The sequence below is a fragment of the Juglans regia genome, chromosome 1 (genome assembly GCF_001411555.2).
Source record: "Juglans regia cultivar Chandler chromosome 1, Walnut 2.0, whole genome shotgun sequence".
Classification (NCBI taxonomy): domain Eukaryota; kingdom Viridiplantae; phylum Streptophyta; class Magnoliopsida; order Fagales; family Juglandaceae; genus Juglans; species Juglans regia.
Genome location: NC_049901.1, coordinates 8,058,654 through 8,076,249, shown reverse-complemented (window position 1 = coordinate 8,076,249; position 17,596 = coordinate 8,058,654). Strand labels below are relative to the sequence as shown.

Below are 17,596 nucleotides of genomic sequence, written 5' to 3'. Positions count from 1 at the left end.
ATAATAATATAATTAAACCAGTAATACAAGTAGAACAACAGACAAAAGGAAAGTCAGAAAAATAAGGCAAAGGGACACTCAGAAAAAGGGTTCACAAAGCTCATACCTTAAAAACGATCTTCATTATTTTCCCTAGTGTGAGAAAATAATTTCTTGGGCATATTCATTTTTAATTTAGAATTGTGATTCAATGTTAACATAACTTATCTGGCGATAATCTTCACAATTTGCATGATTACATCTTTACAAGAGTCATCATATGGAAAAAGTTGCACGATGCACTGAAGTTAATTTTCATGTGCATTTCAGTCTCCAGCTGTAAGGGAAGTCATTCAATACATAGAAGAACACTCTTCTTTGAAGAGTTATTTTATTAAGAAAATTAATTTAGTTATTGCTAGGAGTTGTTTGACAGAATATTATGTTCAAGAGCATCTCATGTTCATTTTCAATTTGATTGAAAAAACTGGGTGGATGGGTTTTTTCTTATCTGAAGGTGAATGAGGGTGAAGAAGCAAATAAACCTGTGGTGGTTCTCCTTTAAAGGCGGTTTTTTTTGGTGTAGAAGAAGTAAAATAAATTTTGAAAACCAAACTTCCAACGCATGATCTTAAGACAAATGGAGCAGAAATACAGAGGCTAGCAAAAGTTACCTTGTTCCGCAGGATTATTAAATTTGGATTTATGATTTATATGGCTCCCTTTTCAGGGAAAACTAGAAGCAACACAAGTTCTTTATGTGTAATTCTTCGTCCTGAAGATTTTCCTATGCCTTGTGAATCATCACAAACTCCAAAAGCCCATGATCTGGCAGCATGTTTTCCTTCTGGTCAGAGTAAGATAGAGAAACATAGAAAGATGACAATTTTTGGTGTGGAAATCTCTGACATAAATAGAGATTCCTCCTTTGTGGCCTCCCATGCACTTGGTCTGCAGAACCCTCTAGTTCCTAAATCTGATGTGGCCAATTCTGAGTCATTTACCATTTCACCTGGGACAAAGCCTTCAGGTAGCTTGAGGCAGCACTTAATCAACCGAAGGAAACCTTTGCATTAATACCTGTCCTCAATCAAATAAGAGTTCAATAACGTTGATGCAAAGCTCTGAGATGATTGGGGAGTTGCTTAAAGATAGTTCTTCAAGATCTCTTCCAGATGCAAGGGCTGAAGTATCCTACCAAAATGATGTGTGTCTTGGTTCACAGTCAGAGTCCAAGGAATTAAAGGGTTGCCACCCATCTGTTTGGCTTGGGTTCCCTAATGATATCCATGATTGTCATTTTACTTTTAGAAAAGTTCAGCAACACAATCCTCAAAACTACCTTGGGGTTTCAGGCTCTATCACGGATGTGAGCTCTCCGAAAGAGTTGATATGGATGCAGTATCTCTAAATAATCCATTTAAAGTGATTTGTCAACAAAATCTCGTTTCAGTTGACTGGTCAAGGACGAATTCACAGGGAGCATGTTCTTGGCTAAGACCAATGCCAAATTGTAATGGAAAATATTCGAGAGAAAGGGAAGGATTGAGTTTCTGGCAAAACCATTCTCTGCAGATTGTCCACAGACAAGAAATGAGAAAGGGTCCGCCTCGGAGTTTTGGTCAGGACTCCTCATCAGCAACACATGCTGATGATAGTGAGCATGGGAAAACTGAAATAGGTGACTGCTCAAGCGATCGGAAGATTCTTGGGTTTCCCATTATGGACAAGCCTCATGTATTGAATGATCTTCCTTCTCATAGCTCCCCCTCAAAACCTAGTTGTCTTGCTTCTGCCATTGATAATGGCAACCCTGTAAAATTTGGGTTATCTATAAATGATTTGGCTGGTGATCCTTTGTTACCTAGATCTGGAGTGCTACAAAAATTTGAGGATTGTGTTGTAGCAATGAGATGGGTTAATGACAGCGCTGCTTCAAGACATCAGATTGATTTGAATATTTGTGTAACTGAAGAAGAGGTTCTATTTACACCCTCTTCTCCAATTGCAACTAAGATAGAGTTGGAGGTACCAGTAGTCAACGAGACAGAAATTATTATTACTCATGTGGAAGGATCCCCAGAAAGCAAACGTAGAGAACCTTTTGATGTGTTACAAGATGAATCCAGGGTGTCTCATGAGGGACCTATCAGGGTGGCAGCAGATGCTTTAGTTTCCATCTCATCATCTCATATGCATAATCTTCCCAGCAATGCTGCTGATAATCTTCAAGAACATGCCACTTGTCGCCAGTCAGAAGCTTCACTCACTGATTCCCTTCACTGGCTTGCAGATATAATTTCTTCACATAAGGGTGATAATGAGAAAGAGGTCGTAGAAGTTTCAATGGGTAAGGGCAATTCCATTCAAGAAGAGCTTATTCCTGATGGGATTGATTACTTTGAGTTCATGACGTTAAATTTGGTTGAAAGCAAGGTAGAGGACTATTGTTATAAACCTCAGACTTTGGAAAACCCAAAAGATGAAAACACGTTGCCAAGAAAGCCTAGGAGAGGTCAAACAAGGAGAGGGAGGCAACGCAAAGACTTCCAAAGAGAGATACTTCCTAGTCTTACATCTCTTTCGAGGAATGAGGTGACTGAGGATCTTCAAACAATCGAAGGGCTGATTAAGGCAACTGGCGGCACTTGGCAGTCACGTTTGGCCCACAGAAACTCCGGTATGAGTTGTAGTGGAAGGGGAAGGACGAAGGACGAAGGAGGCGTTTAGGGGTTTCTCATCCCTCTTCTATTGAAACTCCAATTTGCCTGTGCCAGGCTCAGCAACTTAAATGTATAGAGGTGGGATTTGAGGAAAAAAGCCTAACAAGATGGGGAAAGAAGACAAGGCGCCCCCCACGGCAGAGATGTCTGATTAACAGTCCTCTTCCTCTAAAATAAGTAGAGAGAACGAGGGTGGCACCGGTGGTCCATTCCTAAGATCACTCTCGTTAGGATTAGTTAAAGTTAATATATATTTTTTATAAATGTAAGATAAATTTAATATTTAATTATTACATTCACATAAATTTCTATATTAAAATAGTCATTTTTTTATTATATGATAATAAAATAATATAAGATGAATTTAACTTTGACTATTCACATCAAATCTCTACATTGAATTATCTATTTATTTATTATATAGTAATGAGTAGTTAATAATTTTGAAAATTTTTTAATTTTTTTAATTATGAATTTATTTTATTTTATCATATTTTACTATTCATAATATTATATATTAATTAGTAATTGTATTCTAATTATATTTTTTCAATTGTCATTTAAAATGAAGAGAGAAATAATTGATATTAAAAGGAAAGAGAAAAAAAGAATATAAAATAGATTTGATGAATGAATAGTTCTTTTTAAATTTAGAAATTATCAACTATTTCGATGTAAGCTATTTTATGACTTAATAGTTAAATTCTCATTGGATTTAACTTTTAGCTAATCTAATGAGAATGCTGAATTTTATTTTAGATCGTGCATGTCTTCTTAGTCCAAGTTCTGCTTCTGTAATGATAAACTGAATCTGATAAGCTGAGCTTGTGTCGTAAGTGAAAGGAGTGGGAAAGATTATCGTTGTCTGCCTAACCAATGTTCCAGAGTTTTGGAACTCTCCAGATATTCACTTCACATATCCGAGGTTGTTCCGCGGCTTCAATTTTCCAGAGAGATTATACTTGATGTTATTTTGTGCGTGCTTATAAAGGTTCACTGCAAAATGGACCGTGGATGCTGAATATATTCTCCTAAAGTCATGAGTCTGAACAACAAACACCAGAAAGTAAGTCTGGGAAGCTCTCACTTGTAGGCAATCCACAAATGCTATCCTCTCATACCTGTTTCTACGACCACCCTATCAAGCTTTATTTTTTATTCACGAGGACCGTAATTTATCTAATTTCATGACAGGTTTTAAAAAGAGATAAATACGAATAATATTATGTTATGTGAAACTTGTTTCAATTATAAAAAAAAAATTAAAATATATATATTTACATTTTTTTATATTATAACTAGCGAGACATGCCTTTACGATAAGTGCGCATTAATCAGAAGTCGCAGCACACAATACAGATTTTTTTTTTTTCTACTCAATTCACTGAATGTGCGCTGATTTCAACAAACAATAATCTGATATTTATATTTTCTCTTACGATAATGCTGGGGACGTTTATAGCGCAAGGTGGGGTGTAACAAGAACCAGTTACACATGCCACGATATACTAGCCAGTTTCGGCTGATGCCGCAGCACACCCTTCATAATTTTTTTTTTTTTTTTTTTTTCTTCAACTCAACACGATGTTTTTCATTTCTCTTCCATCGAATATTATGAGCCCCTAGAACCATTTGAAACTTATAAAATCTTCTTCACACATCTGAGATACTTGGAATAAGCGGCTGATTCCGAGGCAGCAATAACAATTACGCCCCAGTGCACCTTCGGCTTCGACCCTAAACCAATTAGTAACTTTAGTTCATAATCTTTCCCAGAGAAACAAGGCCGTCTGTGTGAGAGATATGTGATTGAAAAATGGTAGTTTTTTCTTCTGAGATTATCTTTCTCAATACAATAAGCTCTTCCCTTATCAATTATGCAACTTTTTATCTCTAGGTTTCGTTCACTAGTCCATAGCAACAACCCGATACTATCTACCAAAGCTCAAACCAAATTTTTCTTGAACACAAGTGGCGTAGAGCAACGCTCTCAATCTCGGTTCATAGCTGAGAAATTTGCTTCATTCTTGGATAATTGTTCGGATATTTTCTATCTGAGAAAGCTCCATGCTTGCATTTTCGCTCATGGGCTTGGAGACAGTATTTTTTTGGGCTCTAAGCTCCTGAGTTGCTACGCAAAGTTTGATCATTTAGCTGACTCCAGATGGGTATTTGATAGAATTTTAATCAATAATCTGTCTCTCTGGAATTCAATTCTTGTTGGGTATTTTCGGACAGGTCACTTTGATGAAGTTCTTAGACGGTATTCAAATTTGAGACAATGGAATATTGGTTTAGATAGTTCGGCCATTACATTTAGTTTGAAAAGTTGTATTGAGCTGGGAAGTTCGGAATTTGGTAGGGGGGTTCATGTCGATGCTTTCAAGTTTGGGTTAAATGCAGATAGGTTCGTAGGTTCGTCGCTTATTGGGTTGTATTGTAGACATGGAGATATTGAAGATGCATCTAGAGTGTTTGATGAAATAACTGACAAAGATGTTGTGGCTTATACATCAATGATCACTGGGTATGCTCAATGCAGTGATCACCGTGGATTTGAGCCTTTCTGGGTAGCTCGTTGCATGCAGAAGCAACAATTAGATCCTAATCGGGTGACTTTGGTGAGCTTACTTAAAGCTGCGGCTTTATTGGAAGCTCTAGAAGAGGGTCGTTCTATCCATGCTTATGCTATAAGAAGAAGCATTGGTTGTTCTGATGAAGTCTTTGAAACTAGTCTTATGGACATGTATATCAAATGTGGGGCCCCAAGAACAGCGGCATGCATCTTTGGAAAAATGGAGGTTAAAACAGTTGGTTCTTGGAATGCAATGATTGCTGGTCATCTGCAAATGGAGCAGCCCTTGGTAGGTTTCAACCTTTTCTGTCAAATGGTGGAAGAAAACCTCCTACCTGATTTGATAACTTTAGCAAATGGGATTTTGTGTTGTGCTAACTTGAAGTATTTGCGTCAAGGAAAGAGCATTCATGGATACATAATTCGAACAGGAATTCACCTAGATTTGGTTGCTATCACTGCCTTGGTTGATCTGTATTCTAAATGCAACAACTTAATCCAAGCCAGAGAATTGTTTGACAGCATGGAGAATAGGGATGCTGTTTTATATAATGTGATGATGGCCGGTTATCTCCAAAATAAGTTAGCTTGTGAAGCTATAAGGACTTTTATTGAAATGGTTCGAACAGGTATTAAACCAAATATAAGTTCCATTCTGAGTGTACTTTCTGCGTCCTCTGATCTGAAAGAAATAAAACTAGGCAGGTGTATCCATGGATACATGTTAAGACATCGGTTTGACTGGAGCACTGAAATTGTCAACCAAATCATCTCTATGTATGCAAAATGTGGTCTTATGGTCTCTGCGAGGCAAGTCTTTAACAGGATAAAATATAAAGACCTGGTCTCTAGGACTTCAATGATGATGGGTTATATTGTTCATGGGCATGCAGATGAAGCCATTATCTTGTTCCGGATGATGCAAAGAGAAAAACTAGAACATGACTCGGTCACTGTAATTAGTCTGCTTCAGGCATTTTCTCAGCTTTCATCTGTAAGTTTAGCAACGGAAGTTCATTGTCACTTGTATCGAGTTCACATGGACAGAGAGATACCTGTAATCAATTCTCTGATCACTACTTATGCCAAGTGTGGTAGCTTAGATATGGCCAGAGATGTGTTTGAGCACATGAGTGAGCGGTGTTTGACATCATGGAACACAATGATAGCCGCTTATGCTATGCACGGGAACTGTGTGGAGGTGCTAAAACTATTTGATCGAATGAAAGAAGAGAAGGTCAAGCCCGACAAGGTATCCTTCACGTCAATACTCACTGCTTGCAGTCATTCAGGCCTGGTGGAAGTTGGTCTGCAAGTTTTCAGGTCCATGACCGAAGAATATAATATGGTTCCATGTGAAGTACATTACAGTTGTATGGTAGACATATTGAGCCGTGCAGGACGGCTTGAAGAAGCATCTGAAATGGTTAAGTGCCTGCCATCAAGAAAAAGTACTTCGGCACTTGGTGCTTTGCTTGCTGCTTGTAGAGTACATAGAAATACAGAAATGGGGGAGGTTATAGGGAGGCAACTGTTGGAACTGGAGCCTGAGAATTCAAGCTCTTATTCTTTGGTGTCTAATTTATATGCAGAAAGTGGACAGTGGGATGAAGTGGTCAGAATAAGAACCATTGTAGAGGATAAAGGCTTGAAAAAGATACCTGGGCATAGTCTGATTGAGATAGCTAGATAAGTAGTACGAGATGGGAATCCCTCCTCCTGGAAGAGATTACTTCAGTGATCAACTTTCGTTTTGAGCCAAGGCTCAATATCAGTGACTCGGGTTTTGCTTGCTACGAAGTTGGTGTACACTGTAAAGTTAACCAGTACATAAAAGGAAGCTTCTGATGTACCGGGTTTGCTCAACTTTTTAATAAGCTTTTTTTATTAACTTGAGTTAGTGGCAGTTCAAGCTTGCGATAATAATACCCATTGATTCCTCTCTCTCTCTCTCTCTCTCAAAAAGTCTCCAGATCTGATTTTAGCTGCAGGAGGAAGAGGAGGAGGAGGCCGTTCCTCTCCTTTCTCCTTCTATCCACTTTGCCTATCAAGATAGTTTTTTTTTTTTTAATTTTTTTTTGTTTCCTTGAAGGTCAAAAAAGATAGATCTATAATTTTTCAGAAACTCTCGAGAGTCATGCACAGCACAAGAAGACTCCCAAGCGCATGGTGCTCACGCGCTGCTCACAACTGCGCATGATCTTCACGTGTCATCCTTTCTGGCAACTTTTCTCGCCACACTTGCCGGATCACTGGAATCGCCACCATCAGATCTTTCAAATCTGACTTTTGTAGCTGAAAAGAGACAAGCGTGGTGCATTCACGTGCTGTTACAGATTCTGAAGTCTACCGAAATTTGCCCAAATTGTAATACGTCATTTTTTATATTTACCTTACTGCTTTCCTTATTATTCAATTAAAAAAAAAAGTATTTTTTTTTCGTTTGTCTGTAGAGATTGAGTCCTCTCTTTTTAAGAATAGTAAGATTGAGTTTCTGTTTAGACTAGGGCTGAAAAACCGACCATTCGGTTCGGTTTTGGGCCCAAACCGAAACCGACTGGTCGGTTTTTTTTAGGCCCAAATCCGGCCGAAACCGACTGACCAGGGCATGAAAACCGGCCGGTTCGGTTACCGGCCGGTTTACGGTCGGTTTCACGGTTTTGGGCCGGTTTGGGCCACTGTGTTTGGGCCGGATTGGGCCACTGTATTTGGGCCGGATTGGGCACTGTTTGGGCCATTTTAAGATCCAATTCAACATTTTTTTGAGCTCATTTTGTTATTCAAGATCGTCTACTATAAAGATTTTTTTTTTGCAGAATTTTTAAAATTAATTAATTTAATCATGCTATATATATATTATTAGTAACTAATAACTATTAACTACTACATATATACTACTTATATTTTATAATCTTATTATCTTATATACTAAATTACTAATTACTAGATAAATACCAAATACTCCACTAGATGTTTAATACACATTACAAACAAAATTAAATTGTCTTAAGCAACAAATAACAATTGTTTTTTAATAAAACCCAAAAAATCTTCATTCTTCAGTCTGCAGTCTTCGACTCTTCAATCATCAATAGTTGTAATGTATGATGCTCCCAACTCTATAAGAAAACACCAAATAATCAAATTATCAATATTAATAAATTAGGATAATGAAAACAAATCAAATTAAATAATAAAAATAAATGAATATGGAAATTGAATGAGTAAAAGTTAAAAACACATTACCAGATTCTACTACAAAGCTCTCAACATTATCCATTGAGTCTCGAATATCAATTGGCGTTGACGGATGTCGCAACCAATTCTGAGTGCAAATAAGTGCCTCAACAGTTCTTGGAGCCAAGGAACTCCGAAAAGGATCAAGTACCCGACCTCCCGTACTAAATGCGGACTCTGATGCAACCGTGGAAACAGGCATGGCTAACACGTCTCGTGCAATTCTCGCAAGTATAGGATAGTTAGGCTCATTCACTTTCCACCAATTCAACAAATCAAAAGATTGACTGAATGCCTCACAACCATCTGATAAATATCGATCAATCTCTGTTTTGGTTGATGTAGATCCAGAGGCAGTCGATGCTTGCAACCACTCATAAAAAAGTTGTGACTCATGATTGTCTTCAACATCATCTGGAGGTGCAGCTGACGGAGTGGAAACATGTTCTCTACTACTCGAGGAAGAACCGAACGTAGCATTATACTCCTCATACATGTCTGATAATAATTGTCTCACCCTCGACAATAAATCTTCAGCCCAATTGTGATCATAAATTTTTTTCAAGTGAAAAGTAAGAAGCCCCAACTTACTACGTGGATTAAGGAGAACTGCAATCAACAACAATAAATTCAGTCTATCCAATGAACCCCAATACTTATCAAATTTCATTCTCATGCTTATGGCCATACTCATCAAACAAGTATTCTGACTCTCACACAGTCTAACCAACTCTTTTTGGAGCCTACAAATCTCCAAAAAACTTGTGTTTGCCGTGACATGTAAATTGTAAAGAACCAGAAAATCGACAAGTGGCATCATAAAACATCTTCAAAAATTTCACAAAAACCCGCACTGTCTCCCACTCGTCAGCTCTAGGAGGCCCAATGTTTCCATCCTTAAAGTAAGAAAGGAAATTGTAGTCCTCACTCTCCATTCTCCTAAAAGCCTTTTCAAATTTCTCAGCAGCCTCCAACATCATGTAAGTTGAATTCCATCGGGTTTGCACATCAAGGCACAACATTTTTTTACAATCAATTTTTTCCTTTTCTGCACATCTCTTAAACTTGTCTAATCTTGCAGGGGAGGAGCGCACATATCTAACCGCATTTCTAACCATTGTAATGGCATCATCACACTCATTGAGACCCTCATTCACGACAAGATTCAGAATATGAGCACAACATCTCATGTGCATATATTTTCCTTCCAACATATTCTCCGTCAAAAAATATCTCAAATATGCAATTGCAGTATCATTTGAGCTAGCATTATCAACAGTCACAGTAAATATCTTATCAATACCCCAATGAAGGAGGCACGATTCAACATATTTTCCAATCGTATCCCCTCGATGATTAGGGATTAAACAAAAATTTATAATTTTCTTCTGTAATTTCCAATCACAATCAATGAAATGGGCAGTTAGACACATATAATTAAGATTTTGTACCGATGTCCACGTATCGGTAGTTAATGAAATCCTCATTCCCCCATCTTTGAATAACTTTTTAAGTTTGACTTTTTCAGATGCAAATAGTTTCATACAATCTCTTGCAACCGTCACTCGACATGGCACTTTAAATCTAGGTTCAAGCAACCAAACCATCTTCTTAAATCCTTGCCCTTCAACAATTCTAAATGGTAATTCATCGAGAATAACCATCTCCGCAAGCGCCATCCTTACAGCCTCCTCACTATATTTATGAGTTACAAGATTTCTTAAAGAATTATCACTCTCTCCAAACCCCTCCGAGGATACCTCACCTGCCAATGTTGTTTGGTATTTATCTAAAGGCCCACGCTTATGAGGATTTTTGGGACATGAAGGTAGATGGTTTTGCATAGTTGAAGTGCCGTTCCTCTTCGAGTGGCAAGCGTATATCTTGCCACAATAATTGCACTTGGCCTTAGGATCATCTACGGAACAACCCTCAACTTTTGTAAAATGATCCCAAACAATTGACGGATCATTCCCCTTCCGTTTCTTAGGAAGTGGACAATTACTACTATTAGGGGCACTTGAAGTCGGGGGTTTTGGTATTTGGGAGTTCGAATCAAGATCAATTGGACTTGACGAAGAATCCATCTAACATGTAAAAACAAGAAAGAACAAAAAATCACCACAATTGTTAATTACACAGCAGCTAGTTTGCAACGTGGCAAACATCACAAATCTAAGATTCTAATCTACATTTTAGATCGCTCATAAATCTCACAAATTATTTTACTTTCAATAAACATCACAAATTATTTATAACATAATGTCATAAACACATCATAAATTTAACTTTCAATAAATATCTCAAATTATTTATAACATCAACACATCATAATTTTTACTTCCAATAAACATCTCAAATTTTTTTTTTTCAACAAAATTACATCCGTGAATGCACATTAATAACATTATGCACTGAATGCCGAATGGCAATGGCCGCAATGCACAGTTGCACACTGCCGATGAGAGTCCGAGACTGCTCAAAATTCTTCAACAAAATCCTCCTCACTATTTCAAGCATTATCAAACAAGCAAACACAATCCCTAACCTAGATTGAAATACCAAATCAGAAAACAAAAACACTAATCCACCGATGACCGAACTAGACCAATCTCGGATTCTAAATAAAATCTCACAAAATACTTATAAATAAATTAATAAATCTCAAAATCATACCTAAAAAAACCAATGGAGGCTCTCGAAATTGCGCCGGAGGAACCGAGGAAGCTGGGCGTCCACGAGATTGCGCCGCTGCTGGACGGTGGACCACTGGGCGTCGGTGAGCCGTGAGTGGCTGGAGTCGCTGGAGTCGTGGACGGCGACGCGGCGTCACGCACGGAAAGGACGTTACAGCGAGATGAATCGAAGACGGAAGAGGGAGGCGAGAGAGACTCGAGAGAGGGAGGCGCCGCGGAATGAAACTGGGCAATGGGCAGGGCCGCAGGGGTCCGAACGAAATGAACTAGGGCTCGGGGACGGACAATATGCCCTAGTTGGAACGGCGCCGTTTGGCATGCCGTTCCCTTTATTTTTTTTTTCTAATCTTAAGATGAAAACGACGTCGTTTCACTTATTTAAGTGAAACGGCGTCGTTTAATATATGAATATATTTTAAATTATTTATATATCCGGCGTCGGCCGGTTTTTCGGTTTTTGGTTGGTTCAAACCGCAACCGAACCGGCCGACGCCGGTTTTGATGATTTATCACCGACGGCCGACCGGTTCCCTGCCGGTTCCGAGCTCCGGCGGCCGGTCTGAGTCGGTCTCGGCCGGTTTTCCGGTTTTCTGTACAGCCCTAGTTTAGACAGAGTGTTATTTCTTGGACATTTGTTTATATAGAGTGTCAACAGTAGTGAAGACCAGACGAATCACAAAAGGAAATATTATATTGATATAGCTTCAAATGCACTAATTGATTTATAAGGTAATGGTTGATATGGAGATATCCTTGTATGTATTCGATCATGGATATAAATTTATCTGATAAATGAATTATGACAATTTTTCTTAAAAAGAAAAGAAAAGAAATGTTCCTTTGATTCTTCAATTTTACAAACAACACCGTCATTTCACTTTTATTTTAATAGTATTACTCAATTTTAAAATTTTTCTTTTAAAAAATAAAAAATATCTAAGAGGGATAAGAATATTATATTTTATATAGCAGGATAAAAGTGTGTTATTTAGGCTGCGTTTAAATGTTAAATTGAGTTGAGTTTAATTGAATTGAGTTTAATTAAATTAAGGTAATAAAATATTGTTAGAATATTATTATTATTTTAAAATTTGAAAAAATTAAATTATTTATTATATTTTTTATTAAAATTTTAAAAAAAATTATAACAATAACTTGAGAAGAATTTAAGAAGCAAACGGACCAACGAGCCAATCTGAATATTTTTGAGATATTTTTGAGATATTTTTTTATGAGTCTGCAGGTCATTTTGACAAAAATTAGTGATATTTCACTGCTCCAATTCCAGTCCTCGTTAATACCGAAAGCAATTCTGAAACATATATATGAAAAAAAATTCCGAAACTCCCATCTTAGAACAATGCAAGAAAATCAAGAACGAAATACTCTCCTCTACGACCTGATAATTCTGGGAGCCTCAGGCTTCACAGGCAGGTACGTAGTGAAAGAAGCCCTCAGATTCCTCGATCACCCACCACTGAAGACCCTAGCCCTAGCTGGGCGCAACCCCACTAAACTGACACAAACCCTTCGATGGGCCTCACACCCCAACCCCCCCCCCCGCATTCCCGTCCTCACCTTCAACACCTCCGACCCCCAATCCCTTCTTTCCCTTTGCCAACAAACCAAGCTCGTGCTCAATTGCGTTGGGCCGTTCCGCCTATACGGCGAGCCCGTAGTGGCCGCCTGCGTTGAGACTGGGTGTGATTATTTGGACATATGTGGGGAGCCCGAGTTCATGGAGCGGATGGAGGCCAAGTACGGCGAGAAGGCGGCGGAGACGGGTTCTTTGATCATTTCGGCATGTGGGTTCGATTCAGTTCCAGCTGAATTGGGCTTGATGTTCAACTCGAGGCAGTGGGTGGAGCCGGCAGTGCCGAACCGGGTTGAGGCGTATCTGAGCTTGGAGTCTAAGAAGAGGATTGCCGGGAATTTTGGGACATATGAGTCGGCAGTGCTGGGCGTGGCCAATGTGGAAAGTTTGCAGGAGCTGAGGCGGTCGAGACCGAGAAGAGCTAGACCGGTGGTAAGAGAAGTTCTCTTTTCAATTATCATATTGATATGTTGGATTCAATTTGTAATTTTTTCACTTATTTATTGGTAGTGGTTCATTGAAGATATGTTTGATGTTTAATGGTTTGGCTTTGTTGGTTTTGATTTGGTTGATGCTAAATCTCGCTAGGTTAAGGGAGTACTTGCAGAAGATTATGAAGTTAGAAAATGAGATATTATTGTTTTCTGCATTATCTATTATACATTCGTCAGTAATTGAGGTCGTACTGAATGATGTATGTGCAGTTATGAACTGGAAAGGATATATATTTTTTTAACGCGAAGGATATATTTGATAAGGTCATTTCTTTTCCCATTTAAGTGTAATTAATAAGTAGTCTAGTCTTGAAGTATTTGTGGGAGAGTTTATTTAAAAATGGGGTCGCAGTGGTGGCAAGTGTCCTAGGTTTTTAGCAGCTTTGGAAGTTAGAACTTCTAAGAGAAGTTGGGATATTGGTTGTGTTGAAGGTTTTATCGGTAGAGGCAGTGGAGGAAATGAAGCCAGAAGGGAAGTAGTGGCAGTGGATTGAATTTTACCACCACTTCTATTACACCACTACCGTCCACTCTTGTGCCTTCGCCACTGCCATTGTAAGTGGTAGTCAAGGCAAAACTCTGGTTCGACTGATGTAGCGATATGGTGGGTAGTCATTGTGGTATTTGGTGGCCATAGTGGCAAGTAAGACTCAAGCATGGGCAGAGCAGTAAAGGTGCAGGTTATGATGGCTATGCTCATGGTAAGATGATAATGGTGATAATTTTATAGTAGCAGTGGTTGTAGAATGGGGGTGTCAAAGTTAGCTTGGTTGGTGATGGTTGCAGTAATGGAGGTAGTGACAAAAAATATAAATATTACAATTTTGTATTGAATATGGTTTGTTAATAAACATCGGAATACCGTGTATATGTACCTGACATTGAATATATATCTTTTAATTTTGCAGTCTATCTCTACTTTTTTTTTAATAAGTAGTTTACTCAATTTCTACTTATACTCAATACTGACAATCTCACGACTCCTGCCTCAGAGATTTGTGTGGCATGGGACAGTTGTATACTGAAATTATCATTGTGATTCCTCTGTGAAGATTGATGATACTATTAAAGTAGTATCCTTGAACTAGCACGCTAAGGCGATGCTCTTGTATATGCCTCGTATTCCTGGGCTTTTGCCTATTATTATGATCAATAAAATTTTTGTTTATCGATAAAAAGAAAGGTAGTATCCAGATATTCTGCTAGAAATTATCTATATCATTCTCTCAACAAGCTTTTTGACTGGAAATGACATTCATTTTCGTTAATTATGTAATTTATTCTGTCACACTTTATTGGAATCATGATTTCGCTGGTTATCTACCCATTTTGTAATAAATAACAACTTACAGACTTTTGGATCACCTGAAAGTAAGATTTAATTTGTCTTGCTGTATAGTCTTGCTGGTTGGCCCACGAGCTGCATATATTGTATTAAATTTTTCTTTACTGGTTGTAGATTCCTGGTCCTACACCTCCCAAAGGACCTCTTATAGAGCATCAGAAAAAGATTGGGGTTTGGGCCGTAAAGCTACCTTCAGCAGATTCTATTGTTGTTCGAAGAACACTGGCATCTCTGACAGAAAACCCCGGTGGACTTCCAGGAGTTAATGAGAGTGTTGAACAGATTGAGAAGAGGGAGGCCTTCTGGTCAACTGTGAAGCCAGCTTATTTTGGGGTAAAGATAGGCTCCAAATCTGTACTGGGAGTCTTGAGATTCATTACTGTTGGGGTGATTATGGGGCTTCTGGGTAAAACTGCTGTTGGAAGGTGGCTTCTCTTAAAATTTCCCTCAATTTTCAGCCTTGGATGGTTCAGGAAGAAGGGTCCCTCTGATGATGAGGTCAGAAGTGCTTCATTTAAGATGTGGTTCGTTGGGCACGGTTTTAGCAATGCCAGTCTTGCTTCTCAGGGAAACAGGAAACCTGATATGGAAATAATAACAAGAGTGATGGGACCCGAGATCGGCTATCTGACCACCCCAATAATCCTCCTTCAGTGTGCGCTTATTCTTCTGATTCAGCGAGAAAACCTACCAAGGGGAGGGGTATTGACTCCAGGAATTGTATTTGGCCCAACCGATCTCCAAGAACGACTTCAAGAGAACGGAATATCTTTTGATATCATTTCGAAGACTGCTCTTTCTCTGTGAGTCGCAAGCCGATAATATGCCAGAAAATTACGTTCATTTTCCCCTATTTATGTTCTCTGCTCGGTTGTGCTCGTGTCGTGGAAGAGCTACAATATGATTTGCATCTTTGTATGGAATCTGATATTTTCTTTGTTTTTTTTTTTTTTGGATCTGGATGCTGCAATGAGGGTTTATATCTTTTGAATGCAATCTGCATTTGGAAAGGAATGAGAGATTTGTAAGAATGAACTGCCTTGCCTACTAGCACTAGCAGGTCTTTTTCCCTGCTCTCTACTTATAATCTTTATCGAATTTTCTTGTCTTCCCGAGCTCCCACAGGAATCTCGGTTTTTGATAATTTGAGAAGCCGGTTTAACTTCCAAAGCTCACGTAAACCATAAACATTCTACTGAATGGATGGTTGTGTATCCATGGCAGGCTCTGTTGTGTATCCATGGCAGGCTAAAGCATTTCTCAAAGAAGGATGAAATCACAAGAACTTGAAGGCAATTAGAGGCTGCCTTCTCCTCCAAAACACACAATGACGTGGTCGTGTTTAATTAGCAAAATAGATCGATCTTATTTATTTCATAGCAACATATTTATACATCCCATTATCCGACCGACAACGCTAAATACCTGCACAACTGCAACTAACTGTTCTTAAACTTATTATCTAATGAATAATTTTCTTGTAGTCCCCGAATGAAACGCAACGTTTCATTAAATAAAGGAAACGCTGCGTTTTATTAAACGAAAAGAAACCCCCAGAGGCCTCGGCTCCTTTCAGTATTGTCCCCCATTGATTCTTCAGACCCCTTAATAAAACGCTGCGTTTTATTAAACGAAATTAAACGAAAAGAAACCCCCAGAGGCCTCGGCTCCTTTCAGTGTTGTCCCCCACTCATTCTTCAGACCCCTTCATCGTCCAGACCAAGCCAATCGCGCACGAAGTCCCCCATCGCGCACGCACACAGCCGTCGTCGTGCCTAAGCCCCCCATCGCGCACGCATAGTGCCGTCGCCGTGCCCAAGCCCATCGTGTAGCGCCGTCGCCATCTCCGTCTACATCGCGCAGCGTGGCTATCTCCATCTTGGTGAAGATTTCCCCGAATGCGATTTGAGCAGTAGTTGGTTTTGCTGAGCGTGAATTTTTCTGGCCTGAGCATGAATCTTGAATTGGTTTTGCATGTAATTCTTCTCGTTCTTTATCTGTAAGATCGGTTTTGCTTGGTTGTAAATTTGTGTTAAGATATTTACTTGTTTGTAGAAAATACTTCTGGTTTAGAAATGCACTCTACTTGTTTGTTCAAATTTGTGAATGGGTTCCTATTTGGTAATTTATGCTAAGAGATAGCATAAATTATTAATTGAATACTTCTGGTAACTTATTAATTGAATGATAAGAGATGGCACATTAATGAATGAATAATTTCAAAAGTAGCTGAACTTAACATATTCTATTTTTTCATGTCGTTAAAGCAGTCCATATGCATCGTGTGTCCACACTTCAAAATTTTGGTGGCTTTGATCGAGTCAAAAAGATACTGTCAGCATAAATTAGAACAGAAAATTCATTTTTAACTTTTAAAAAATTCACATCTCAAAGCATGAATCTCATAACAAACAGAGCAGAAATTATTCATGGAGTTCTACAAACAAACAAACAGAGCAGAAATCTCATAACAAACAAACAGAGCAGAAATAATCAAGAATAGCTTCATTATCAGAATGATGAAACAATTTTATGCTATTCACAGTGTAAAATATCATTTTGTGTACATGTGCTGGTGAAAATTGAAATACAAATCATTATCTTGTTTATGCCTGGCATTTGTTTGAGGCACATTTCATTAGTGAACAGTTAAGAGTACAATCCTTACTGCTACCGTTAAATTATCGGCATATTCCCCTTAAATTATTTATCCAATGTTATGCAAAATTTATTCAATATTATTGAACACTTCAACAACAGTGGACTTTTGGTGTCTTCTCTCTCATGGTCCTAGTGCATAAATTCTCGGCTGGGAGACCAAACACATAAAGATATTAACTTTTATCTTAACTTTTATCTATTTTCTATGTAGGCATAACACATTTCCAGCATTACACAGCTTCAAGAACTGTGTAAAATTTTTAATACACAATGTCTTCATCGCGTTCTTCAT

General features: G+C 38.4%; 3 protein-coding genes across 3 annotated transcripts; all 3 read left to right on the top strand.

Moving 5' to 3' along the window:
* The first annotated feature begins 658 nt into the window (after positions 1–658).
* LOC118348072 lies at positions 659–2,779 on the top strand. The gene has a single exon (XM_035689009.1). It carries the CDS (start codon positions 1,372–1,374, stop codon positions 2,707–2,709), a length of 1,338 nt encoding a protein of 445 aa, XP_035544902.1. The 5' UTR covers positions 659–1,371; the 3' UTR covers positions 2,710–2,779.
* Positions 2,780–4,579: 1,800 nt separating this feature from the next.
* LOC108987374 (pentatricopeptide repeat-containing protein At2g03380, mitochondrial) lies at positions 4,580–6,970 on the top strand. The gene has a single exon (XM_035689495.1). It carries the CDS (start codon positions 4,580–4,582, stop codon positions 6,968–6,970), a length of 2,391 nt encoding a protein of 796 aa, XP_035545388.1.
* Positions 6,971–12,491: 5,521 nt separating this feature from the next.
* LOC108987416 (probable mitochondrial saccharopine dehydrogenase-like oxidoreductase At5g39410) lies at positions 12,492–15,751 on the top strand. Its single transcript, XM_018960327.2, has 2 exons — positions 12,492–13,236; positions 14,758–15,751. Exons 1-2 carry the CDS (start codon positions 12,571–12,573, stop codon positions 15,448–15,450), a joined length of 1,359 nt encoding a protein of 452 aa, XP_018815872.2. The 5' UTR covers positions 12,492–12,570; the 3' UTR covers positions 15,451–15,751.
* Positions 15,752–17,596: the final 1,845 nt, after the last annotated feature.

What these genes read in the sequence shown, in the direction of transcription:
- LOC108987374 (XM_035689495.1), top strand. Translation starts at nt 4,580, where the DNA reads ATGCAACTTTTTATCTCTAGGTTTCGTTCACTAGTCCATAGCAACAAC.
- LOC108987416 (XM_018960327.2), top strand. Translation starts at nt 12,571, where the DNA reads ATGCAAGAAAATCAAGAACGAAATACTCTCCTCTACGACCTGATAATT. An exon ending in CGAGAAGAGCTAGACCGGTG is followed by an intron (nt 13,237 to 14,757) that starts GTAAGAGAAGTT and finishes TACTGGTTGTAG; the next exon opens with ATTCCTGGTCCTACACCTCC.
- LOC118348072 (XM_035689009.1), top strand. Translation starts at nt 1,372, where the DNA reads ATGGATGCAGTATCTCTAAATAATCCATTTAAAGTGATTTGTCAACAA.